The sequence below is a fragment of the Helicoverpa armigera genome, chromosome 6, assembly GCF_030705265.1.
Source record: "Helicoverpa armigera isolate CAAS_96S chromosome 6, ASM3070526v1, whole genome shotgun sequence".
NCBI lineage: Eukaryota > Metazoa > Arthropoda > Insecta > Lepidoptera > Noctuidae > Helicoverpa > Helicoverpa armigera.
The window spans coordinates 7,856,478-7,883,283 of NC_087125.1; the positions used below are offsets into that span (position 1 = coordinate 7,856,478).

At 36.9% G+C, this 26,806-nt stretch overlaps 1 protein-coding gene and 1 long non-coding RNA gene across 3 annotated transcripts; both read left to right on the forward strand.

The window, feature by feature from the left end:
• Nucleotides 1–167: 167 nt before the first annotated feature.
• LOC110375495 (plasmanylethanolamine desaturase 1) lies at nt 168–24,840 on the forward strand. 2 transcript variants are annotated; one of them, XM_064035023.1, is made up of 5 exons: nt 168–296; nt 422–712; nt 7,079–7,284; nt 17,291–17,509; nt 18,470–24,840. In XM_064035023.1, the coding sequence occupies exons 2-5, from the start codon at nt 454–456 to the stop codon at nt 18,728–18,730; spliced, it is 945 nt and encodes a 314-aa protein (XP_063891093.1). In that variant the 5' UTR covers nt 168–296; nt 422–453; the 3' UTR covers nt 18,731–24,840. The 2 variants fall into 2 exon arrangements, with proteins under 2 accessions (XP_063891093.1, XP_063891094.1); XM_064035024.1 differs by having other exon boundaries at nt 7,226–7,284.
• Nucleotides 12,976–13,741, forward strand: LOC135116967 (uncharacterized). The gene is made up of 3 exons (XR_010276538.1): nt 12,976–13,078; nt 13,147–13,246; nt 13,347–13,741. It is a non-coding gene; the product is annotated as an uncharacterized LOC135116967 (long non-coding RNA).
• Nucleotides 24,841–26,806: the final 1,966 nt, after the last annotated feature.

The following is a 26,806-nucleotide window of genomic DNA, read 5'->3' on the forward strand; positions in this document are numbered from 1 at the left end:
CAAAAAAACCGGAACGTGTGCGCTAGTGTCATAGAATCCCGAATCGGAATTCCGATTGGAAAACCGAATATGTGTGTCCGCCCATGGTCCGCCCTTAACTAGACACTTCTAGGTTTTTTGACTTTGACATATTATGATTTATGACATATCTTGCTTGACTCAGTCAAGGTGACTGCTGACTGCAAGAAAGAATGAATTGAATATGACATAATGACTTATTGCACTTATTGCGACTAATTACGAGGAGTCAGTTGTTGTTTAAACCGTATTTCCCTTACTTCAGATTCAATTTTATTGTAAGGAGTAATTTATTAAATGTTCTGTTAAACTACTTTTCTAATAATAATATTTTGCAGTTGATAAAGTTCTCTTGCACAGTTCGCAAATTCATTTTTCAATTAGGTATTTCCAATTGTTTCAGTTCGATATCGTCATTGGCAACGTATCCAAGCGATGGCTTTGCCCTTGCCTATACCTCCGTGTGCAAACAGGGATGGCCTAAGTGGCTTAAGTTGTGAACATTTTGAGTATGCCAGTACTATGGCAACAACATTGCTAGCACCGGTCAAAACAGAACGCCAAATCCTTGAACATTCTATGTCGGAAGACGACCCAAATGCCAATATACAATTACCTAGTGTGGTAGGCAAGCAGCCTCGCTGGGGTCCGCGACATCGTGGAGCTCAAGAATTAGCAGAACTTTATAGTCCAGGTTAGTAATGTGGTGCAAAATGAATAAGGCTTTCGTTTACTGCCTTTCAGTGTATCTTCATTAAATCATTGTTATTATTCATTAGGTAGTTGAACACTTGTACTATGAACATATCAACAATGAATGATAGATTTTACAAAAGGACCTTTTTGGTACTAACGGGTGTAGTATAGTCCTATAGTTATTATTTTCAAGTTCTATCACTATGGTGTACTTCAAAACCTAAAAATGCCATCTGAACTTACGAACTTTTCTGGCAACCCAATTACCAGGTATGCCTTAATTGGCTTCTGACTACTCACAACAACTGTCCAAGATGTACAAACACAGCTGGGACTTTATAAGCATAGCTTGAAGTGCTTTCTTGTTTCTTTGTTGTGCAGTGGCACATGGAAGAAATCACTATTTAGCGACAAGCTCCTTTTCTTACAAAATGCAAAAAGTAAACTGTTCAAAAATGTATATCACATGATCAGAATTGATTAGTAATAACAATCCAGTATCTGAACAGGGTTCAGAAAAAGGGTTCAGAATTAAGTAAACATCAAAAATTTATGTCTTAGCTTATACATTTCTGATGTGCAAATATGAGAATATCTTTTTCCTAAATGTCCCACAGGACATTATTAGATAGTAATTAGGAACAACTGTTTTTTTTTTTTAGAGCTACCGTTTGATACCAATTTCATGACTGGCCACCAATAGCCCAGGAATGCCCAATCTCCTTTGGGACATTTTCTTTGCAACCAAACCCTAACATATTCCTAACATGTGCAACAGAAGTATTTTAGGATTTTGGATTTTCACAAGTTTAAATTGAATAGCTGTAGTTTTATTTCATGAAATAGATACGTCAATACCATGAAGCAGAGATTTCTAAATCATCACTACTAAAACCATTGTATCTGTAATATTATAGTTCGGATTAATTACTTTACACTGATGCTGAATCGGGCAGTTGCAGTCGAGTTTAAACAAAACTGTAATACTATTCTAAAATAATTGAAAACAAAAAACATTAATGACAACAAAGATCCATGTAAAAAGTGGTAACACAGTATCAGAAACAAAAATAAAGGCAATGGCTAACAATCCAAAATCAACAGTAACTTATATTTGCTGTCTATATCACCTTGTTACTTACTAGATGGTTTTCTGCAGTTTCACCTGCATTCCCTGGAAAGTACTGGGATAAATTATAGCCTATGTTACTCAGGAAGAGTGTAGCTTTCCAACAGTGAAAGAGTTTTCGAAACAAACAAAAGAAGTCCTCTATATGAGTATAGATAAAAAAATAAAGGTATTTTAGATTGTTCAAAAACTATGATTCAGATTTTTCAATTTTACATCCAAATCAATATCTGGTTTAACTACCTCAATGTAAATAACGTCACAATGATGATTAGATTATTATCATGTTTAGGTTTATCTTTCCTTTAAATTTAACTATAAGGAGAGATAGAAGTCCATAAAAATACATTAAATAATCTAAAGATGTTGTTTTGTGTAAGTATCTCCTGCTATTTGCAAACTTTTTCTTGAGTCTGAGTACCGATTTTTAAGCTTCCTTCCTTCAAAACTACGAAAAGTGTCATATAAAATTTCGCCAGCTTTTAATAAGTTGAGGGCAGATTAAAAAATAAAATATACTCGTTTTTTGTTCAATAATCGCACTTCTAGCTTTCTATCTTGAAAATTGCAAAATGCGCCATACGACTCCCACCCCGCATTTTAGGGAAGTGGGGGAAGAGACAAAAAGTAGTCAATGTTGCTCTGTGGCCCTTCAACTCATCATCATCACCAGCCTCTTTATCGAAACATAAACTGCAAAGTGAAGTTTTTTAGTTCAGAGTAATTTGTCATTTTTCTATTTATTTTAATCTTGAAACATTTTAAGTACTAAATACGGATTTCAATAATCAACCTATCCTATAATATGAATTTTGACATAAATTAGTTTTTTATAAAATATAAATTACTAGCGACCCGCCCCGGCTTCACTCTATCTTGACTCTATTATTCATTGCGTAGTTTTAAAGATTTAAGCATTTAATTGAAAGATTGATTTAATTGAAAGTTTTAAGCATACATAGGGATATAGGGACAGAGAAAGCGACTTTGTTTATATTATGTAGTGATGTCAAAGGAAGGTACTCAAAAAAACCCCGAGGTGATTAAAATAATTTATGTAGGTAGGTACAGTCAAAGTGGACCATGCATAAAACCACCAAATACAAATTCGAAAAAAAAAAACGACAAAAAAACAATGTAGTAACAGTGTTAGTAATACGCAAAGCGCAAATAGAAAATGAAAATGAATAGATACTAATCGGAGTGTTACTATCTAGTTAGTTAGACTTAGGTCTACTTTATATTTCTATTTAGGTGTACACTTGCCCAAAATTGCCTATCAAAAGGCCTATCCTCGGTTTTCTCAATACTGGCCTCTAAGAATCGTTGTTCTGCAGGCTTAGGGCATTATAAGCCCGTCGTGTAAAGCTGATCTGCAGACTGCACGTATAAAAAGACTGACAGAAGGCTCTGAATGGAAACAATTTTACATATCTGATATAAGAACATCCACACACACATACAGTAAGTGTCCAGCGGGCGAAAACTTAAAAGTAATTTAAATTAAGTTGGATTAAATGGACACGAACAAAAATCTTTTCGTGTCCAGATTACGAAATAATAAATGGCACTAGATGTATTTTGAGTTTAAAAATAAGTTTAATAAGTAATCCAAAAATCCAGCCTGTAATGGAAGAATGGAATCCAGGTTTTAATTACTTATGCGATTTCGCTAGCTTTCAGCCAGTTTTCAAAATTATTTTGAAGAAGTTGTACCTATTCAGTTGCGTGCGTGTATGTGTTAATATACATACATGCACTGTCAAGGAGAAAAATACCGAATCATAGAAAATATTTCAGTCCTTGAGTTTTCCTATTTTTTGTTTGATCGGACAATATTTAGCAATAGTTTGTATTTTCATAGTTTAGGTTTTTCATACTTGCTTCTGTCTAAACAATAACATACAATCACAATTGAAGCAATCGTCAGTAACTCGGTGGAATCCCTTCTATTGTCTATTGCTTATGAAACATATTGTACATGAAACAGTGACATAATTATATGAGATCATTTGAGAGAGACTAGACCAAGATGAATAATAGTTCTATGAGCTAACGGAGACACTATGGTGAACGCACGCTTCTGATCGGAATCAATCACACCGAACGGCGAGCGCTCCGAATCTGATAATCGTGCATTCACCATAAGCCTAATACAGTATGTATTATAGTTCCTCTAGGTCATAGCCCTAAATTTCCATCCCAATCGATCCATGCAAAATCATTTTAATTGAAGATTTATCTTTAATAGAGAATATGCGTGTCTTTTTGTACCTATATTTTAAACGTTTCTACCAATTATTTTTTTATTAGCCTATGCTGTCCCACTTGGGCAAAGGCCTCCCCCATAGCCTTCCACTTTTCTCTATCCATCGCTGTTTGTGGCCAGTCCGAGAGGAAGCTGTCCAGGTCTTCTCTCCAGCGTTACCTTGGTCTCCCTCTTCTCGCCTTCCATCTTCAGGGATCCACTTTGTGGTGGTGTTGGGTCACCCACTTGTTTGGGTGCATTCGACAGATGTGACCCGCCCAATCCCACTTCAACTTTGCAGACTTATTGCCCACATCGACTATACCCGTCTGGGATTGGATAATGGTGTTGCGTATCCGGTTACTAAGCCGTATGTTGAGCAGGCTACGCTCCATGCTACTTTGGCATACTTTTAGCCTGGACTTCTGAGTTTCGGTCAAAGACCAAGTCTGAGCTCCGTAGGTCAGGATGGGCAGAATACACATGTCGACTAGTTTCCGCAGAGATGAAGGGAGCTCACCCTTCATGAGCGACTTCATGGTCCAGTAGTTCTTCCAGGCGTTTTCGAAGGACACTAACTAGCCCAAGTAGATGTATTCGTTGACTTATTGCATCTCTTGCCCATCTACCTCGACGCTACGTTGCGTGCTATTAGTCATTACCTTAGTCTTTGACCGGTTTATCACAAGCCCGACCTTAAGGCTGGCAGAGCTCAGCTTTTGGAGCATTTGTTGCAGCTGTTCTGCCGACGGTGCGAATAGGACAATATCATCTGCAAAGCGGAGGTTTGTGACTGTTTTGCTGCCGACTCGGATACCCTGCGATATCCTGAAGTCGGCCAGTTCCTTAAAAACCTCTTCAAGTGTAATGACAAGAGGTCCAAAATATAAACCATTAAGGAGAAAAAAATAAATAAAATCACTATTATTCTAAACACAGCCACATTCTCGCACATAGTGTGTGACGTCAACCACAGTAGTTGGCGTCAGACATCCGCGAGTTCCATGTCTTTGGTTTGGTCCGAAGGATTTGGTTTACAAAGTTACTGAAATTATACATACTTTAAATAAGGGAACTATATTTTTTGTCACCAAAATTTATATTTGTCATCAAGTTGTATCACCTAATAAATAGATCTATCGCCACGAAATATTTTCGTTCTCAGATAAACAAAGATTGTTCCCAGGTATGAATTACCAAATTATTGTTAATATAATGTGTAAAATATGAGATGGATTACCAATAAAATTGTAGTGCATTACATGAATATAAACTTCGTTCTTATAATAATAGTTTTATTACTTAAATAATAGCTTGGTGCTCAAAATGGTAGATCTGTCACCAAATAAATCGATTAATCGATCCCTGACTGCGACTCCTTTTTATTTGTTATTTTGTCACCAATACAGTAGTTACATTTTATTTCGTTCAGTTATTAAAATAATGTATTCGTTACCAATTTTATACATCAGTTTATAATTTTTATGAAATAATGTTCAAAGGGAAGAGGAAGGGAAGGGAGACAAATTGGCGCGCTTTCGGGCCTCAACGAATGGGTTGTAGGTTGTAGCCCTTCAAAATCCAAACCAACGCTGATTATTCAGTGATTGTTATTTTAACAATAAATATTGATTATTTTGACTTGAATTAAGTGTTTAATTTACTATTCAGCTAGAAATTTAATTTAAATATATTTATATTACCTGTGGAAATTTAATTTAAAGACCCTTGGGGGAGGCACATGGCCAGTTAAGTAGTAGACTCTTTTGGTTGAAAGGATGATGACGACCAGCCTACATTTTTAGACCTTCATGAAATTTTCTAGTGATACAATATATGATTTATTGGTGATCTCTTTAAATTAGTTTGCTTAAATACTATTAGGACAAACCTATTATAATACATACAAAACCATTTATTTGGTACTTGACCCCATATCTCCATGATTTTCGGTAATTTATTGTGGAATTGATTTTATATTGTTTGGTGATAAATTTTGGTGACAGATCTACTATTTTGAGGGCAAACCCTACTATTTAAGAAACACAAAATGAATTAAATTGGTGACAGCTTAAATCATACCCTTTAAATAATGCTTCAATTGATAATTTTTTTGTTAAATGTATTTTTATTTTTAAACGGAGTTTTTAATATTCAGTCAAATGCCTACTGACTGAGAAAGCACATCATCCATTTTAGTCCGAAATAAAAAGTTAATAACAAAAAAATCTATGTTATTAGAACATGTCTGCCCCTGAACATTTGTTAATAATATAGCACCAAGCCTCCAGCATCTCTGTGCTTTCGAAGTCGTAATTTCATACATTTTCGGTTAAATTTTACCCATAACAAATGACATATCTTGCTAGAACATGACGTTTCGATAATTTTTATTTAATAACTAGCTACAACCCGCGGCTTCGCTCGCGTGAAGTGTTGATAAAAAGTATCCTATGTTAATCCTAGTACCATCAAGAATACGTGTACAAAGTGTCATAATAATATGTTTAATAAATTATACAAAATAATTTTAGTGCAATCGTTAAGACAAAAATAATTTATACAATTAAAAAAACATTGTTTAGTAACCAAGTTCTTAAACAGCTATTGCAACCTGCGCTCCGCTTGGCTCGTCTGTGGGAGGCACTCCCGTATTCACGACTATCGCACAAAATAATTGCATGGGTAATGGGTTTGTATTTTTACCAAAAAACGAGAAACAATTAGCCATTTCGAAGTCAAGTGCCTACGCCCTATAAATTGTTACAAACATTGTTGATGTGTTCATCGCAACTTGTTGAATATATATGTACATATCTATCTATACGACTATTATGAATTAGTTCCGAAATCAATATGCAGCCATTAATCAATGCAAAATTATCCATTACGCCCGCGGACGGGCTACCTATGTTATCTATCGTAAACATTTTATTTCTTGTAATAGGTTTTTCTTCAAAAATTGAATGTAATTTTTGTTTTAACAGGCAAAAGACTACAAGAGTGGGTCTGTGTGGTGGTTTGTTGCACATTGTGTGTCTGTGCTGGTGTTCTGATGGCCAGACACGTACAAGCGGATGCCTCGTTATTTTTAGCAGCAATTTCTGGTGTATTAACAGCAGATTTTGCTTCAGGAGTAGTGCATTGGGCTGCTGACACTTGGGGAGCTGTTGATCTTCCTATAATAGGCAAAGTAATAATATACTCATTAAAACTATAGTTTCTGTTGGCTAAATATCATTGTTATTGTGCCGTTGCTTATGTTACCGTTTGCTTATCTTTCTCACTCATTACAGATAATTCGCGTTCCTTATAAATTCGTTTCATATTTCTTGACACACGACTTTGATATCGATTCCGATAAGATAAAAAAAAAGGAAAACGTGTACTCCATTGTCTATATGTGTACTCGACAAGGGCACATTAGTTAAGTGGTTTTCGTCATAACCTCATAATCCACTGCTGGACAAAGGCCCCCAAGATGAGGGAATTTGCCGATACCCAGCGCAGTGTAGGATATTTTTTAACTTCGGGGATGGTGCCCATTTCCAAGCAAGGCATTTATTATCCAACTTGGTATTGTGTGATAGCTATTTCGCCACCAGCCGCTTGGGGCAAGGCGATGTTAATTTGCTGATAGCAGGAATCAACTAATGCCAACCATCTGAAAGCCAACAAACTATCCGTGACAGCTTCCTTACCTACCACACGACTCAAAATGATTGTATTTTATTTATAAACTACAAGGCAGGTGCCATGTTTTCAATATCTGGGATGCCAAGCAATGATGAGCACGGTAGGTATCATTGTTGTTTCAGTCTACTAATCGGTAACTACACTTGTAATAAATAGCCGGTTAGTAATAACGGGCGAGTGGATACACTTGCTCTGAAGTTTGATGGCTCAATTAATAAATTCATTACTAGAGACCGGATTATAATTAACATAAAAAAAAAACTGGAAAAACCGTCAATCGCGCTATTTAACTGATTTCTCAAAAAAGAAGGAGGTCCTCAATTCGCCGTAGGTAATCTTTTATTTTTTACTAGCTTTCCGCCCGCGGCTTCGCCCGCGTGGAATTCGGTTATATTGCGGTATAAATCACAACTATAAGAAAACTTCTCATTCCCACGGAAAAATCTAAGAAGCGCGATGTAACGCTGGATACGATTAGTTGTTAAACCAAAACTGAATGGTACACTATATTATACGTTTTCCCTTGTGGAGCTATCTATCTATATATCTATCTATCTATATCATTGCACTTCTTACGTATCTTAAAAAAAACAACGTCACCACGTTTTAAAAACAACTCAACAACTTAACTAATACTTATACCAATTAGTAATTCGTTGAATTATAGTTATTTCAGATGTAAAAAAAACAGTTAAGACGATAAAACAAATTGTACGTCATCCCTCGGGAATTCCTCATTTTCGAGGATTCATTATCGTATCATTTAGCTTCTAAATTTATATGTTCATATTCGTTTGCAATATATAAGTAGATGTAAAAAAAAAAACAGTTTAGACGATTAAACAAATTGTACATCATCCCTCGGGAATTCCTCATTTTCGGGGATTCATTATCGTATCATTTAGCTTCTAAATTTAATTCGTTTGCAATATATTACCTTGTTTTAAACGACACACAGCGCCATCTACAATCCATCCATCAAGCAAACAATATTTTTGTTTTCCCTCGGGAATATCTATTTTTTTCGGGATAAAAAGTACCCTATTATTTAATCCGGACCTCTAACTTTACGTCTGCAAAATTTCATTGCAATCGGTTCAGTAGTTACGGCGTGAAAGCGGAACAAACAAACAAACAAACTCACTTTCCGATTTATAATATTAGTAAGGATGTATGTTCAACGATTACCCAAAGACACCTGGGGCTTGATTCTGCTAAATTAAGATTCAATTACGATTGAAGCGGACCTGGCATTCCGCTATTACCTATATGTTTTAAATAAACGTTTTTATCCTTTTTTGTGATTTAATAATGAATCATATTGTCTCCAAATGATTTACGATTGCAATATGATTGTAGAGCAAACTGCCCTATAGACTAAATGGCAGGTCCGTGGAAAACCAATGAAATGTCATTGGAATACAATTATTGGTCTTATACAAGCTGGCAATTATGCTAATGATTCTCGACCCAAATCAACAAAAAAAAATATTTTTTTTCGGAATTCCGTCAATATATCTAGCCGTATTTAAACTTGGCGCGTGTGTTACTGGCCTTAAAACCGTGCTGCGCACTCACACAAACGACGATCATTCATAAACATTCATAAAATTGGATTACTTCTGAAATACTACCACAACACAATAACAAAAAAAATCAGTGCTTATTAGCTATTTCCCGTCTACTGTAATTCCAGTCGATTATCTATATATTTTGTGTCCTCCTCCTGAAATATGGCACAAATGCAAATCAACGCCTTGTATTATTAGCAGAATGAGGTTAAGACTGCTATTGAGATTCAATTGTTATCCAATTATCACATTATTAACTTAGCAGAATCAAGCCCCTGGACTGTTTTGCGAAATTATTTTTTTCCATGTTAAAAAAAAAACTTCTTAAAACACAAAAAAAGCTATAAATTACATCGGTCTAGAAGTCGGTGTCTAGCAGATGCAGCTATGTCTATTTCGCCACCGAATTCTAGACTCAACTCTCAATGAAATAAAATGGCTGGTCTTGACTACTGTTTTTAGAAGTCGGTTTTATGTTTTTGTATAAAATTTTTATATGAAAAAATTAAGTACGGTCGAGTTGGGTATGGTTACTAAATAAGTAGTAGTAGGAATAAAAAAAAAAAAAAAAAAAAAAAAAAGTCGTGGTGGCCTAGTGGGTAAAGAACCAACCTCTCGAGTATGAGGGCGTGGGTTCGATTCCAGGTCAGGCAAGTACCAATGCAACTTTTCTAAGTTTGTATGTACTTTCTAAGTATATCTTAGACACCAATGGCTGATAAAAAAGGTGAAGGAAAACATCTTGAGGAAACCTGGACTATAAAGTCTGAAATCACCAACCCGCATTGAGCAAGCGTGGTGATTATTGCTCAATCCTTCTCTGTGTGAGAGGAGGCCTGTGCCCAGCAGTGGGACGATAAAAAGGCTGTTACATTACATTACATTACAGTAGGAATAAATATTAATTTCACCGAGTTACAAAAAGTGGCTCCTCAATCCTCATGGTTCAGCCGTTTCTACAAAGTAAGAATACTGTTTGATATTACCTTTTACCGTTCATACGCGAATTCGATTGGTATTTATTCGTTTTAATGCTCGTGGAACTCATCCGTAAGACTACCAAGGCCATCCTAAATAGAATGAATAAATTAATATTGATGATTATAAAAATAAAATCTTCGTTGCTTAGGTGAATAAATAATTAAATACTTCACAAAAAAATAATAATAACTGGTTACTACTTTAAAGAAACGTCTATCACTACACATCGTTGGCGAGTCAGGGGCGGAGCAGGAACGTGTTTCATCAGGCGTAAAAAATATCGGTCTTATTATATTACCCACCTAAAAACGTCGAAATAATATTAGTTAATTCTTGGCATAACTCGTACATACCTAATTAAGAAAATGCACACACAGATTCACGACACTTGTTTTTATTATGTTAGATTACCTACACATTATTCAGTGGAAATGCACATGACAGCAGAAAATTATTATGTTAGATATGTTCCAATGCTGGACATTTCTTAGGCCCAAGATCACCGACAACATAAACATCAGTTTGCTTAAAACAACTGTTCACTATGAATTTTTACGTTCCATTTTTAAGAACAAAACTCTTGTTTTAAGGACGCGTTTGCAGTTTGAGCAAAATTAAGCTGTTTTTCGGTACATTTTGCGACTAAACCAAGCCAAATCAAATATGACAAATAACTCCTAGTTATAGCTTGGGTCTTCAACTATAAACGCGAGGAAGGTTTTTTTTGAAAAAATAAATTTTTGATATCATAAAAAAGTTATTTCGTAACCCCTTTCTACAAAATTCATGATTCCGGGTCAAGTTTAGGTACAATTTTCTACTAAGAATAAAGTAATTTAATATTGATTTATTTTTTGTAAATAGGCAAACATAGTCAAGATTAAATGTGAGGAAAAAAAATACAGTATTGTGCTATGAATAAGGTTAGAAAAAATAAAAACAAAACCAATTTTTTTCACATATTTTGCTACTAACGATGAGTCTTAACAGCTTGAAATAGGGTTATTTTATTTGTATTCCTTCCGACCCACGATTGTGCGAAAGCCTCATTCTGAGTCAGTCTGCGCTCGGCCGCCGTCGTGAGAGGACACTGTATCGCTCGTTTCCAGCTGCTCGTGTTGAAAAGATCGCTGTATAAATACAAAATATTCGACTAACCAAATTTGATCCTTCTAAGGTAAGATTATTGATTTTATCATTACACCAAAATATTATGCAATATTGTAAATATTTCACTAAAAAATAACGTTTCATCGCACGTGATCATGAAGTACTTTGGTGACTGCTAACGTGGAGTGACCTGAAGGTATATCCTCGGTGTCTGCTACTGGAACTCCGCGACGAATTGAGTCAGATGTACCGAGTTTGGACTCGTTTTGTGTGTTATGAAGAGACTTTACCACCGGACTTGATGGAGTAACCTGAAGGTATACCCTCGGTGTCTGCTACTGGAACTCCGCGACGAATAGATCTAGGTGTACCGAGTTTGGGCTCGTTTTGTTAGCTATGATGAGACCTTACCACCGGACTTGGTGAAGTGACCTGAAGGTATACCCTCGGTGTCTGCTACTGGAACTCCGCGACGAATAGATCTAGGTGTACCGAGTTTGGGCTCGTTTTGTTAGCTATGATGAGACCTTACCACCGGACTTGATGAAGTGACCTGAAGGTATACCCTCGGTGTCTGCTACTGGAACTCCGCGACGAATTGAGTCAGATGTACCGAGTTTGGACTCGTTTTGTGTGTTATGAAGAGACTTTACCACCGGACTTGATGGAGTAACCTGAAGGTATACCCTCGGTGTCTGCTACTGGAACTCCGCGACGAATAGATCTAGGTGTACCGAGTTTGGGCTCGTTTTGTTAGCTATGATGAGACCTTACCACCGGACTTGGTGAAGTGACCTGAAGGTATACCCTCGGTGTCTGCTACTGGAACTCCGCGACGAATAGATCTAGGTGTACCGAGTTTGGGCTCGTTTTGTTAGCTATGATGAGACCTTACCACCGGACTTGATGAAGTGACCTGAAGGTATACCCTCGGTGTCTGCTACTGGAACTCCGTGACGAATAGATCTAGGTGTACCGAGTTTGGGCTCGTTTTGTTAGCTATGATGAGACCTTACCACCGGACTTGATGAAGTGACCTGAAGGTATACCCTCGGTGTCTGCTACTGGAACTCCGTGACGAATAGATCTAGGTGTACCGAGTTTGGGCTCGTTTTGTTAGCTATGATGAGACCTTACCACCGGACTTGATGAAGTGACCTGAAGGTATACCCTCGGTGTCTGCTACTGGAACTCCGTGACAAATAGATCTAGGTGTACCGAGTTTGGGCTCGTTTTGTTAGCTATGATGAGACCTTACCACCGGACTTGATGGAGTGACCTGAAGGTATACCCTCGGTGTCTGCTACTGGAACTCCGCGACGAATAGATCTAGGTGTACCGAGTTTGGGCTCGTTTTGTTAGCTATGATGAGACCTTACCACCGGACTAGATGAAGTGACCTGAAGGTATACCCTCGGTGTCTGCTACTGAAACTCTGCGACGAATAGAGTTAGGTGTACCGAGTTTGGACTCGTTTTTTTATTATTTTTTTTTTTTATAATAAAATGTTTGAGTACATAATAACTATGAATATTCAATTGTTGTTATAGATGCCGAGAAGTCGAACGTTTGGCAAAGCTCTCGTAAACAAGTGCTTTCCAGAAAAAATGCATTGGAAAATATAAGACGGTAATCATTTGTTTATGGAATGCTCATCATAATTGAGAACTGTCAAATTAATTCGTTTGTTTTCACAGACTTCGAGAAGTGAGTCGCAATTCTAGTGACATAAGTGAGGTGCATTCAGAAGAAACAGATTGTAGTACTTCCAATAACAATGACTTGGAGACATCTTACGTAAGTTATCATATTTCTTTACTACGACTTGTACATGTACTATTATTGTGTTTTGCTAACGTCCTTTGGTACAAATGACAAATTAAATATTTTTTTCTAGACCGCTGTGGATGAAGAAAAAGTAACCTATCAGATTTCAGGAAGAAGGCTTATTGAAATGGCTTATTTTATGGAGCAATTACAAGGAATCAGCAATCATAAGTCTATGTTTAATTGTAATTTGAGTACAATTGAACTATTGAGTGAAAAAAGGTCTGGGCTTCACTCGACCTTTTCAATTAAATGCAAAATGTGTGGTGCTGAATTCACGTTAGAATCATCCAAAAAAACTGAAAATAAAATGGACGTGAATGAAGAAATTGTCGCTGGTATAATGACGATTGGTGCTGGGGTTACACAGCTTAATACTGTTTTGTGTCATGTAAATATGCCACCAATGTCAGTACGATTGTACCAAGCTAAGCATGACATAATAAGTCGGTGGTGGAAAAAGGCTGCGCACTCATGATCGAGGCGGGTAAAGAGGAGAAAGACAATGCTTTAGCTATTGGAAGTGTAAATACAGATGGGTTAGCTATGATACCTGTATCGGGTGATGCATGTTGGTCCAAGCGCTCTTATGGAACCAATTACAGTGCTTCCTCCGGTGTTGGTGCAATCGTAGGCATGCACTCAAAAAAAGTATTATATTATGGTGTCAAAAATAAATTCTGCAATATCTGTGCACGAGCAGAAAATAAAGGGGCATTACCTAGGAAACATGCTTGTTTTAAAAATTTTCAAGGTCCTTCTACCGCTATAGAAGCAGTTGTAATAACAGAGGGCTTCAAAAAGTCCATTGGTATGCATGGACTTATCTACCACCAGTTTATAGCAGATGGTGATTCAAGCACTTATGCTAGCATTAGGAACGCAAGGCCTTATGATAACATAACTGTGGGTAAAATCGAATGTAAAATCATTTACTAAGAAATTACTGCAAAGGCCTGCTAGCAATTTGTAGTAATACTTCTTTCCACATAAGGGGCCGAAAGATTCTGAAAGAAAATTATTTGCGTATACGTTGGGGCATTGATAGTAGCGTCAAATATTGGTCCAATAAAAACGTTGCTTTCGAAGAAAAGGCAAGAGGTATCAAAATGATATAATAAATGGTCCCTATCATATATTTGGTGATCACTCCAACTGCGCAACTTATTTTTGTAGTGATGACGTCAAAAAACGCAACGTGAATAATATGGTGCCAGAACTGACAGCTTACGGGGTCTTTCAAAAAGTTGAAGATTTGGCCCAACGTCTTTCACTGCATTCCTGTAGTTTTGTTTACAATGAAACAAATAATGCAGTGGAAAGTTTTAATGCACGAGTTGCAAAATTTATAGGAGGCAAAAGAGTGAACTTTACCCAGCGGGGGTCCTATCTTGCTCGTTGTGCTGCAGCCGTGGTGTCCTATAACACGGGTGTCCTTCAGTCGGCAGTACACAAATATATTTTTGGCACAGATGCCAATCCCGAAATTGTTCGGCTAGAAAAATTACGCCAAAATTTAAATCAAAAAAGGCACAACAGAAAAATTAAAAAGAAAAAGAATCCAAAGCCATCTGCATCTAAAGATGCCTATTATGGTGAAAGTTGCCAAAAGGTGGACATGAACGAGGAAGAATTTGAAGAGGCCAAAATAAATTTTTAAATGCATTAGAACTTTCGGAGACTGAAAAGGTAAATTTAGAAAGGGACACAGTTTTGCAGAGTGGCAGTACATTATGGCTAGAAACTAGAAGGAAACTGCTGACAGCGTCGTGGTTCGCAGCAGTCTGTAAACGTCGCATAACCACTGAGTGTGGACCACTAATAAAACAAATATTGTATCAGAAAGACTTAAGCAATATCCCGTCAATAAAACATGGCAGAAGCAATGAAGCGACTGCCATCCGCGAACTTGCAGCGATCTTGAATATGCCCATTGAAAAGTGCGGGTTGTTCATAGACCGAGAATTTCCCTTTCTTGGAGCAACCCCCGACGGAAAGTGTGAGATTGGAATAATAGAAATAAAATGTCCATCTTCGGCATATGGTTTGGAGCCAGACGATGCCATTAAACTCAAAAAAGTTGATTTTTGGTTGCCTAGTGATAATTTATTTACGGTAAACAAAAAACATAAATGGTATTACCAAATACAAGGACAGCTACGCATTACTAGGCAAGACACTTGCGTGTTTGCTATTTGGACGGGCCCTGGCAAAGTCAAATATGAGTACATACAAAGAGATGAACAATTTTGGAAGGAAAAAATGGAGATAAATTTAATTAGTTTTTACCAAAATTGTCTTCTTCCAGAATTGATTGACCCAAGAATGTCACGGAATATGAAGCTGAGGGTACATTCCTCGCACTTAAAAAAAAATATTCTAGGGCTGAAAAATTTGTGAATAAATTAAAATGAATCCAAAACCTTCTTTTATTTCACATGAAACCATCACTTGTATTAAATAAAATATATATTTATTCATTCTCATCATAACTTACAAAACGAGCCCAAACTCGGTATACCTAGATCTATTCGTCGCGGAGTTCCAGTAGCAGACACCGAGGGTATACCTTCAGGTTACTCCATAAGTCCGCCGGTAAAGTCTCTTCATAACACACAAAACGAGTCCAAACTCGGTACACCTGACTCTATTCGTCACGGAGTTCCAGTAGCAGACACCGAGGGTATACCTTCAGGTCACTTCATCAAGTCCGGTGGTAAGGTCTCATCATAGCTAACAAAACGAGCCCAAACTCGGTACACCTAGATCTATTCGTCGCGGAGTTCCAGTAGCAGACACCGAGGGTATACCTTCAGGTTACTCCATCAAGTCCGGTGGTAAAGTCTCTTCATAACACACAAAACGAGTCCAAACTCGGTACATCTGACTCTATTCGTCGCGGAGTTCCAGTAGCAGACACCGAGGGTATACCTTCAGGTTACTCCATCAAGTCCGGTGGTAAAGTCTCTTCATAACACACAAAACGAGTCCAAACTCGGTACATCTGACTCTATTCGTCGCGGAGTTCCAGTAGCAGACACCGAGGGTATACCTTCAGGTTACTCCATCAAGTCCGGTGGTAAAGTCTCTTCATAACACACAAAACGAGTCCAAACTCGGTACATCTGAATCTATTCGTCGCGGAGTTCCAGTAGCAGACACCGAGGGTATACCTTCAGGTTACTCCATCAAGTCCGGTGGTAAGGTCTCATCATAGCTAACAAAACGAGCCCAAACTCGGTACACCTAGATCTATTCGTCGCGGAGTTCCAGTAGCAGACACCGAGGGTATACCTTCAGGTCACTTCATCAAGTCCGGTGGTAAGGTCTCATCATAGCTAACAAAACGTGCCCAAACTCGGTACACCTAGATCTATTCGTAGCGGAGTTCCAGTAGCAGACACCGAGGATATACCTTCAGGTCACTGCATCAAGTCCGGTGGTCAGGTCTCATCATAGCTAACAAAACGAGCCCAAACTCGGTACACCTAACTCTATTCGTCGCGGAGTTCCAGTAGCAGACACCGACGATATACATTCAGGTCACTCCATCAAGACCGGAGGTAAAGTTTCATCATAGTCATCATACATAACCAACAAAACCAGTAAAATTTTTATGGTTATCTAAACGCAGATAAGTACTTGAGTACATAAAAAACAAAATAAATTATCCAAGTTTCAAAATTTGTTTATTTGACTATATTCTTGCAGCTAACAATGCCTACATTTGTGTGAGTGGGCCGTGTCAATGTAGTAGTTCGATTTCATGCCTATCAATTTTGCAAACGCGTCCTTAAGAGAATTTAGTTATGCTTTTGTGAATTTGGTGATCTTGGCCCTTAGTGTGGCGTGTTAATAGAAAGGAACCCATGTGTCACATGCATACAAGCGGGCAGCTATTTGCTTATTATGTAGAAATGCTCCTATAACTGTACATTTTCTAACAGTATCCTTCTTTTTTTAGATTTAGAAAAGCTAGGTCACTTATTCATATCATTGCCTAACCTGTTACAGAATTTTCTGCGCCCATTCCGTGAACATCATATTGACCCAACATCCATTACTCGACATGATTTTATCGAAACGAATGGTGACAACTTTGCCATAACCATACCTGTCTTAGCAAGAATTGTATGGCAGCTGCTCACCTATGAGGATGAAAGCATCGAAGCACAATTCCACTGGATTGCTTATTGGTACTTGTGTTGTATCTTTGTAGCAATGACTAATCAGGTACTTGTATTCAATATAAATTGCTCTGAATTAAAACACTTCTCTCAAAAATCTAGCAAATTTTATCATTGTTGATTTCTTGAGCGATTTCTAACAAGTTTTATCTCCAAAGAAAATGATAAAGTATACAAAATGAAGTATACATAGCGCGGTTTCTCGTTGCGGTTCAAAGGCAGGAGAAATATGATCGCCGCAAGCAGGGTCAAACCGCTCCTTCAAACTATATGGATGATTTTTAATTATTGCGTAATTCTCCAAGGGACGTTGGCGGATCAATGTTGAAATTAACAATCCGTGTAGTTTGATGGTCTGCGGTAGTTTTGTCAAGCGGACATCGGCTGTAGAACCGCCCGTGTATGGTATTATCCTTGTCACCATGACGGTTCAATTTCAAGTGTACATACATATTTTATAACTAAACAAATCCTACTTAAAACAATTGGATGATTGAAAACTGTTAAATTGTTATTCCTGTTTTTTTTTTTTTAATATGGTGTACAAAGACCAGGCTAGGATATAATAGTCGCTTGCAAATTATAGGTCTTGTAATATTGCAAAATTTTAATTGTAAGTCCTAGCTCTAGGAGGGCATCTAAGGCTCAAGTTCACTGAAAACATAAACGCCTTTCTTTCTTTCTTAAAGCAACTGTTTACTTTGAAACTTAAGCGTGAAAATTCATACTCATAGTAAACAGTTGTTTTAATTAAATTGACGTTTATGACTTCGGTGACTTTGTTCCTGAGTATGTACTCGGCTGCATCCCGCTAGACTGGAAGCCGACCTCAACATAGTTGGGAAAAGGTAGGACACCATCTGGCTGATATAGTTTGTTAAAAATCACTGAAGAAAATCGTCTAACGTTAGATGCGCAAAGCCTGAATTTTGTGAGAAGTGAATGACGTCGTTAAAGTTCTTCGCACTGATAAATATTTCATTAATTTGGTGTAAATGCATTTCAGATTCACAAATGGTCTCATACATATTTTGGTCTACCTATGTGGGTGGTGTGGTTACAAGAATGGCACATTGTGTTGCCGCGTCGTCATCATCGAATTCACCACGTAGCGCCGCACGAGACTTACTTTTGCATCACCACCGGTTGGCTCAACTGGCCTTTAGAAATGCTTCACTTTTGGTCCACTCTAGAGACCATTATAGAATCACTCACTGGTTGTAAACCGCGAGCTGACGATATGAAGTGGGCTCAAAAACGTTCCTAGAATATAGGATGTATTCATAGAACGTTATCGCTACCTAAATTTTTATACTAACACGTCCACATCTACTGAATCAATTAATAAGAATAGGTTTAATACTTTGTTAAGATGAAAGCAAATTGTGAAATACGTACCTTAATTAAGTGGCTTATTAAATAATTGCAAGATAAACATTTTATTATACGTCACACGATTTCCAGTTATATTTTTCTACAAGATTTGTTATTCTATAAATTATATACTACGATAATTATGCAAAGTCGAAGTAAGCATTTATGTTAAAAAAAAAATGTAGGCCAGGGCCCTTTTGAATTTGCAAATGTTATTATCACAACTTTTTTGACTTTTTCCGTACTCCAAGTACTACTACTAATAATTTTGACAGAAATTGAAACAAACCGTTTCTTCCCTCGACCGGTCCTCGATCGCCCTTAAATTATGTTTCTGTCGTAGTCTCATTCCTTTGCAATCTTTGCATCTTACTATGTAATTAAAAGTGGTTCTTGCCATTTTCAAAGGCATCCGGCACTGGCTTATTTGAATATTTTCAGTGACCGGTTTTAATTGAATAGCACGATGGTGAGTTTTTCGATCGATCATGGTGCAATACATAACACCCACATGCAACAAATATCCCAGACAAGGAGACCATCTCCTTCTATTAAATAAGTCTCGTCCTCGTATTAAATAAGGCTGTTGGACCCAGCAATCATTTGTGGACCTTTTTTAGTACCTAATACTCAACATCCGCCCGTAGTTTCATCCGCGTCCCATGGGAACTACCAACCTTCACTATGGCCTTTTCGCATGCGTGTCATGGCATAGCCGCCCTAACGTATAATAAAGTATGATTGTATAAACTACATAGAGAGCATTCACAGGTGCATGTGAAAAGGGCCTAGGGGTTAAGTTTGATCGCATTTCAGGTAATTTCGTTCAGCCGTTAAAATGTGATTGAGGAACAAACACTAAAACCCGTTAAACTTTCACGTTCATAAGTAGGATTATGAACTCAAAGTCAGTCTAATGAGGGGGATTTATTAATTTGTTTTAACGTAATGTTTAATTGTGATAGTAGCACTTATTGCCAAAGAGTATATTAAGTATTTTTTTTTCACTCTATCATATCTAATGTATAAAATTCTTGACATGATTATCTTTAGTTCTAAAGGTGTGTTAATCTTGTCATGATATCGAGTACCTAACCTACTCTATAATAATTGAATCTCCTAAAGTCATGTGTCCCAAGTTGTGTATTAAATAAATTACATTTATAGGTAATGTTATTTTCGTCCTAAAACATTTGCTAAAATTTTTGTTTTACTGACAGACACAAATCGTTGTTAATCCGACTCCACGCAGTCTTGTCTGCTCTACCCCAAGAAAACGTAATTCTAAACCGTGTAGGCGCGGAAGTGGACAGAGACTTGGGGAGCAGGTGGTTGTAGCACACCGCTGCGGTGATAAGAAATCATGAATGCTGCATGTCGCATGCAATCATATAATTAGAATGTAGGACTTTAAAAACGGTTTTATTTATGATACCTATACGGATTTAGGGCATACTTAGGAATTTCAATTTTATAGTGTGTAATATTAGGTATATTCGGACAAATGATGATCAGGACAAAAAAGTTATGGCACTTAGGCACTTAGATAAAAAAGTTAGGTGACACAATAAAGCTCTTAATTCGCATACTTGTATTCTTTTATTATACTTGGTCGGTCATAACTGTGTCGTTTACCACCGGATGTGTGTGTTTACTTACGTCCCAAATAATCTCATTGTCACAAGTCCAGGGCCTAATCTGATTATAATCATCTAATGATGGAAACTCGTGAGAACTCCAGAGTAACTCACGAAAATTTTAGTTTTACATCAAGTAAGAACTTCATATTTGGGTTCAAGGACCACGCTCAATATAGGGTTCCGTAGATTATAGGCTATCTATCTCGACTCCATTAACTCAGAAAAGCCTTACAACTCTGAAAAGAGACATTTTTCAGGGCAACTCCTCACTTTATGTGGGCCCCCGAATAACACATAAACAAAGAAGTTCACTGGTACGCAGGGAAACTGCAGGAACAGCTAGTAGGTACCTATAGCGTGCACCTAGTCGTTAAGATTCCTAATTTATTTACTATTTGTCACTAAAGCGGGCTAAAATGTCTGCTGCCTACCGACCTGGTGCAATTAAGTCAAGATTCAAGTACTTTTTGAGTCTGTATAATAATAAACCGGTGCTAAATATAAATTTAGATATAATTTTTCTAAAAACTTTGTCAACCATCCCAAGCAATTTTTTTCATTTATCAGAATATTTTTTATACAATATTATATTGTATTAAAAATGCGTCTTGTACCTACTTCCTAAGGAAATTACTAATTCTAAGTAGTCTGATTTTATATGATAGTAAATTAACAGATATGCCTATTTATCTTTTTTATTTCAAAGTCCCATGCATTCAGTATTCCCCAATACTAAATACGCGATAAATTCAAATCCCTTTTCTCTCGTTTTCGTATGGCCATGGCGAGAGTGCCGATTGTTTTTATATTTTTGGACTAAAAAAAAAAACGTAAAATATAGCCCAAACGTACATAACTTTTTGTTGATTGGCAAATGCAATAACATGGGAAGAATGGGAACATAGCTTCTAAATGCACGCGAAGCGAGTGCGACTTTTCTGTTTTAAAACTCAAGACTCGTCTTGACAGTTTACACAGAAGACTATGGTTTCTATAATTTTTAGTTTAAACAAAAAAAAAAAAGGGTTTCGTAATTGTAAGACCGATTTTCGAGAGGTGTTTTTTTCGATCACGTGGTGCTCTAAACTGTTGCAGAAAACTATAAATATTTTTATAAACGTTCATGCTAGCGGAGATGTCATACCTACCCCAACATCTCCTTAGGAAGTAGCGCGCCAAAATGCGGGTGTTCGGGGGACGAGGAACATTACTACCTCCGTCCTCATAGGCCTTCTTTAGAACCCTCACATTGTGGTCCCCCCACCCCACCGACCTTGTGGTCCAGATTTGACAGGGAACCCGAACGCCATGTTGCTTCTAGCACCTTAACTGGGGCTCGATTCTGCAGATTTTACTTACCAAAGTGACATACGATTCACATCCGACTGAGATCCAATCCTAACTCAATTGCGATTGAAGCGTATGAAGTGGCATTCCGCTATTTTTTCTTTTAAATAAACGTTTTTATCCGTTTCTGTGATTCAATAATAAATCGTATTGTCTGCAAATTATTTACGTTTGCAATATGATTGTAGAGCAAACTACCATAGGTAGTAGTAGGTACCAAATGGCAGATAAAACGCAAACCAATCGAATGTCATTGGAATACGATTGGTTTTATATTAGTAGCAGAATGCCCGATAAGGTTAAAACTGCTATTGTGATTACATTGTTATCCAATTAATCTTATTTGTCATTACCGATGCGTATAAAGAGGACATTTTTTGTTTTATACACAAATGGTCAAATAAGTTAGCGTGTTTCTCACCTAAGTGCCAACTCAAATGGAGTAGAGGAAAATAATTTATCACAACAACCTATTTAATGTTTTTAATAACCTAGACTTAATGCTTCTGAACATTTTTACTCTCTAGCTATCGCGGTTCTTGTGATACAGCCTGATGACAAACGGACGGACAGATGGACATCGAAGTCTTACTTATAGGATCCTGTTTTACTCTGGGTACGGAACCCCAAAAATGTTTTCGATCATGGTTTTCTAACTGTACAATAGGTTTGCGATTTCGCTCTTACTTGCCTCTAAGCTATTAGGTATGGCAGGCAGGGTAAATTAAATGTGAAATAAAACGGAAATAGAATAGTTATTGACCTAATAAAACATTCCTAGTGGACGAGGTACCCTACATCATATAGTTGCTCCGTTAGAGTAGGCAGGCACTTAGGTGAGTGCCTCGACTGTACGCAGGAAGTTAAAATAAAATGTATCTATATTTTTTTTATATATTTTTCTATCGTTACCTGACTTTGGTAAGATATTAAAAAAAATGGCGATATTTCATTCTTTGAGTAACTCCGAAAGTTTAAATAAAATAAATGAACTCTTATGATAAACTTTTATAATTTAAAAAAATACTTGAAGGGAATGATAAGATTTGATCTAATTTCTACTTAAAACCATTTATTTGAATTTCCCGTCGAATCACTCACACCAGTCGAAGCATTCACCACTAGGCGCATAAGCTAGATGATCAATCTAATTGCGCAATGTTACGTATTGGGCTTTATTGACTTGCAGAGTTATTTACGAAAATTTTTAATGATTTTTGTCGGCATTTTTTTTTATAGCACAAAATTTTTATTGCAATATTGCACAATGTTATTGCAGGTCCAAGGGATGCCTATAGTAAATAATCTTGTTAGGACTTTTTACACAAATAAACTACCTACTATTTAAAATAATGATTCAATATTCGATGAAACTGTTACCAAGTGTATTTTATTAGTATTTAGGAACAGTGATATTATCCGCTATTTGTTTTTAGACTGAATCTTTAAATAAAAAGTCATTTCAAGATGTTTATCTTTAGGCGTTCCCTAGACTGTGAATTAAATAGAGCAATTACGTATTGTTCGAGTAGGTAAATCTAGACACACGGCAGTGTGTCCGCCAAGTTCGAGCAAAAAAAGCGACACACCGGCCGTGGGTTATATTACACGAACCATTTCGGGCCAAATTCGACCCCCCTGTAACTCAAAATCTATTTTATTTACGCATATCAAATTTCTAGTATCTGTTGAGACCCCCTCACTTATCTAAAATACAAAATTTCATTAATATACCTATTGTAGGTCTTGAGATATTGACGTCAGAAAATCGCTATTTTTACTATACACTCACTGACTGACTGACTCACTCATCAAAAACCTAGACCACTTCCAATGGTCGTATTGACTTGAAATTTGGCATGGAGGTAGGTCTTTATGTCAAGGTAAAGGGAAAAATCTGAAAATGGCCAAGTGTGAGTCGGTTTAAAAATAATGAAGGTGTTTTATACCCCTAAGGAACTAAAACGAACTAAATTTATCTATAATTATATAATATATCTTCGAATGGTTGTACCGATCTGAAATTCGTTGCAAAGGTTTGTATTTAGTCAAAGTAAAGTAAAAATCTGAAAACGGCCAAGTGTGAATCACTTTCGAAAATAACGAATGTGTAACTTTGATCCACGAACATAATATACGATAACATGTCATGTCAGTCAGTTGGTAAATCTAGTCCATTTAGTTAACCTAGTTCATGTCTTTGTAAGAAACATAGTGCTTATTAAAAAATCTGAAAGATAGTATAAATGAGACATTTCTTTAAATAACTTCATCATAAGAAAAAAATAAAATAAACAACCTTACAAAAATAAATGAAATCCCACCCAAAACAAAAATGTGAAAGACTGCCAAGTTCGATAATATGGGAACGCTTCGCCTATAAAAGAAGTGAGATCTGAATAAGTACCAAGTTCCATACACATACCTCAGTTAAAAATAGTTACTTTTTAATGATGTTACTTGGCAAGTTTTAATAGAAAATTAAATACTTGATTCATTGCGTTTAGTAGGTTTATAACAAGGTGTGTGAAAACTTGCCAAGTAACAACATTAAAAAGTAACTATTTTTAACTGAGGTATGTGTATGGAACTTGGTACTTATTCAGATCTCACTTCTTTTATAGGCGAAGCGTTCCCATATTATCGAACTTGGCAGTCTTTCACATTTTTGTTTTGGGTGGGATATTAAAGATTGCGCAATGATTTTTAGCGATTAAAATATTTATTGCACAATATTTGTATCGTAATATTGCACAATGTTGTTGTAGGTCTAAGGGTCGCCTTAAATAAGTGCCTACTCGAATGGAGTATTATTATTGGAGTCAATGGGCGAAAGAGAATGAAGGCTTAAAATTCTTACTAATTTATTATTATTCTTGTGCACTTATGTTAGAAATAATTCTGTTTTTTAAAGTGACAACGAAAATAATGACGTGCAATGTTTTAATGAATTGTTTATTGTATGTCTATTGTTTAAAAAGATTTGTTAAAGATGATAATAAATTGATTAAAATTTGACTCCGTGTCTTTTAGTATGAACCTAATTTACATCCATCAAAGTGCTTTCAGGAATAACAGAAACTGATGTTATTATGATCATTATATCTGATTTTTTATTAAATGCGCTTCGACAATTCCATTGTATTGCCTTGGCTTTGTGTTCCATTATGAATATTCTTTTCAGAAACTGCATTAATTACAGTGGCAGCGATGGTCGGTGAGAGGTGTTGAGTCTGGGTTAAAGATTTAATTAGTGCTATGATTAACTCATTTACTGAAGCTGATGATAGATCATCTCTGGGGATGAGAGCACAACCATCTTTTGGTTGAGGCAGACCCCTAGTGAGTTCTTGATGGAATTGCTGATCATAACCTTTTGAATACTGAGGGGGGAACGTGGCTTAATAAATACAGTTTTTTTATAAGATGTTTTATTTTTTGTCGGAGAGTAATCTTGAGGAACAGAAGCATTTAAATTGCTTGAAACTGTGGGAGAGGTAAGCAAAGCATCAGCATAAGATAATTTAGAAATTGTAGGATGAAGTTTTGAGGCTTCAGCATATGATATGCAGGATTTGGCCATAGACTCCTTTATGTTTTTCTGCCTCTCATACTCTAAACATTTTTTACTAGTGGCCTCATGGAAACCTTTGCAGAGACAACAATGCAGGGGCCCGATTCTCCTAATTTTACTTAAGCGCCATTCGATTGACGTTCGACTCGATTCGACTGAGATCCAATCCCGACTCGATTACGATTGAAGCGTATGTGGCATTCCGCTATTTTTTCTTTGAAATAAACGTTTTTATCCTTTTCTTTCATTCAATAATGAATCATTTTGTCTGCAAATGATTTACGATTGCAAAATGATTGTACAGCAAACTACCGTATAGACCGTATCACCAAAAAAGCTTCCGTTTACTATACCTCTAAAAGAATTTCTCCTTAAAAACCTGCCAAATGAAATTGGGTTTAAATAGGTAATATCGTTAAGGGGTCTACACACCAAAGCCGCTGACCCGGCGGCACAGCCCGGCGGCACGACTGCCGCGGCATGTGGTGTTCTAGTAATTGTCAAATACTCTATGAAAGCCGGCGGCATGATAGTACAAAATACGGCCGGCGGGTTGGGCCGCCGGGCTGTGCCGCCGGCATCAGCGGCTTTGGTGTGTAGACACCATTAGAAGCAGTTTGCTCTCTCTGTAGGTATAATATATGTACAAGAAATGGTGCCGCATCAGAAGAATTGTATACCAATCTGGCTACCGAAACCGGTTTCTGTGGAGATTCACTTGGGATATTAATATGCGAACTAACAATAGGAACAGACGCACTATCAGTCTCCTTGTCCACCACACCACAGCTGCAGTCCGACTGAGTTTCGCGCCATTTTTGCGCCTTCTCTTATAACAGTGTTTGCAAAGGCTACGTGTGGGTACCCTTTTTCTCTTTGTATTAGTAGTACTGACGGCGGAGCCATTAGTGTCCACTCCGGTGTCGTTATTCGACACTGTTACATAATGCCCAACTTCGGGCGGCAATGTTCCTCCGGGATCATCCGGAGGTTCCATGTTAGAAAAAAACTAAATAAAAACCAAATAGAATTAACACTATAACTAAACTACAAAATATTACGATAGAATATGTACAAAAGCTTAATCTAATCCAATATAAAAATTCATTTTCAACTTGAGCAAAAGAAAACACGTCCGCCAAAGTTCAGGTTTCCCGCGCTTTCCCTTTGCCACGTTAAAAAGAGACATTGCACCCCGAGGCGAGCCCTTTGGGCCGAGACCCAAGAAATTGAGATTTCTGGACAAATTGTTTATAAAATCTGTAGGGGCATTCGGATAATAATCTGACTTTTTTTCTCCTCTTATTCAATTTTTATTCCCTATTTTTTTTTTTTTTAATTTGGCTAGTCGCTATATGCGCATTGCCACCGACGAAAACGGGGAAACTTGATAGGAATGAAATAAAAT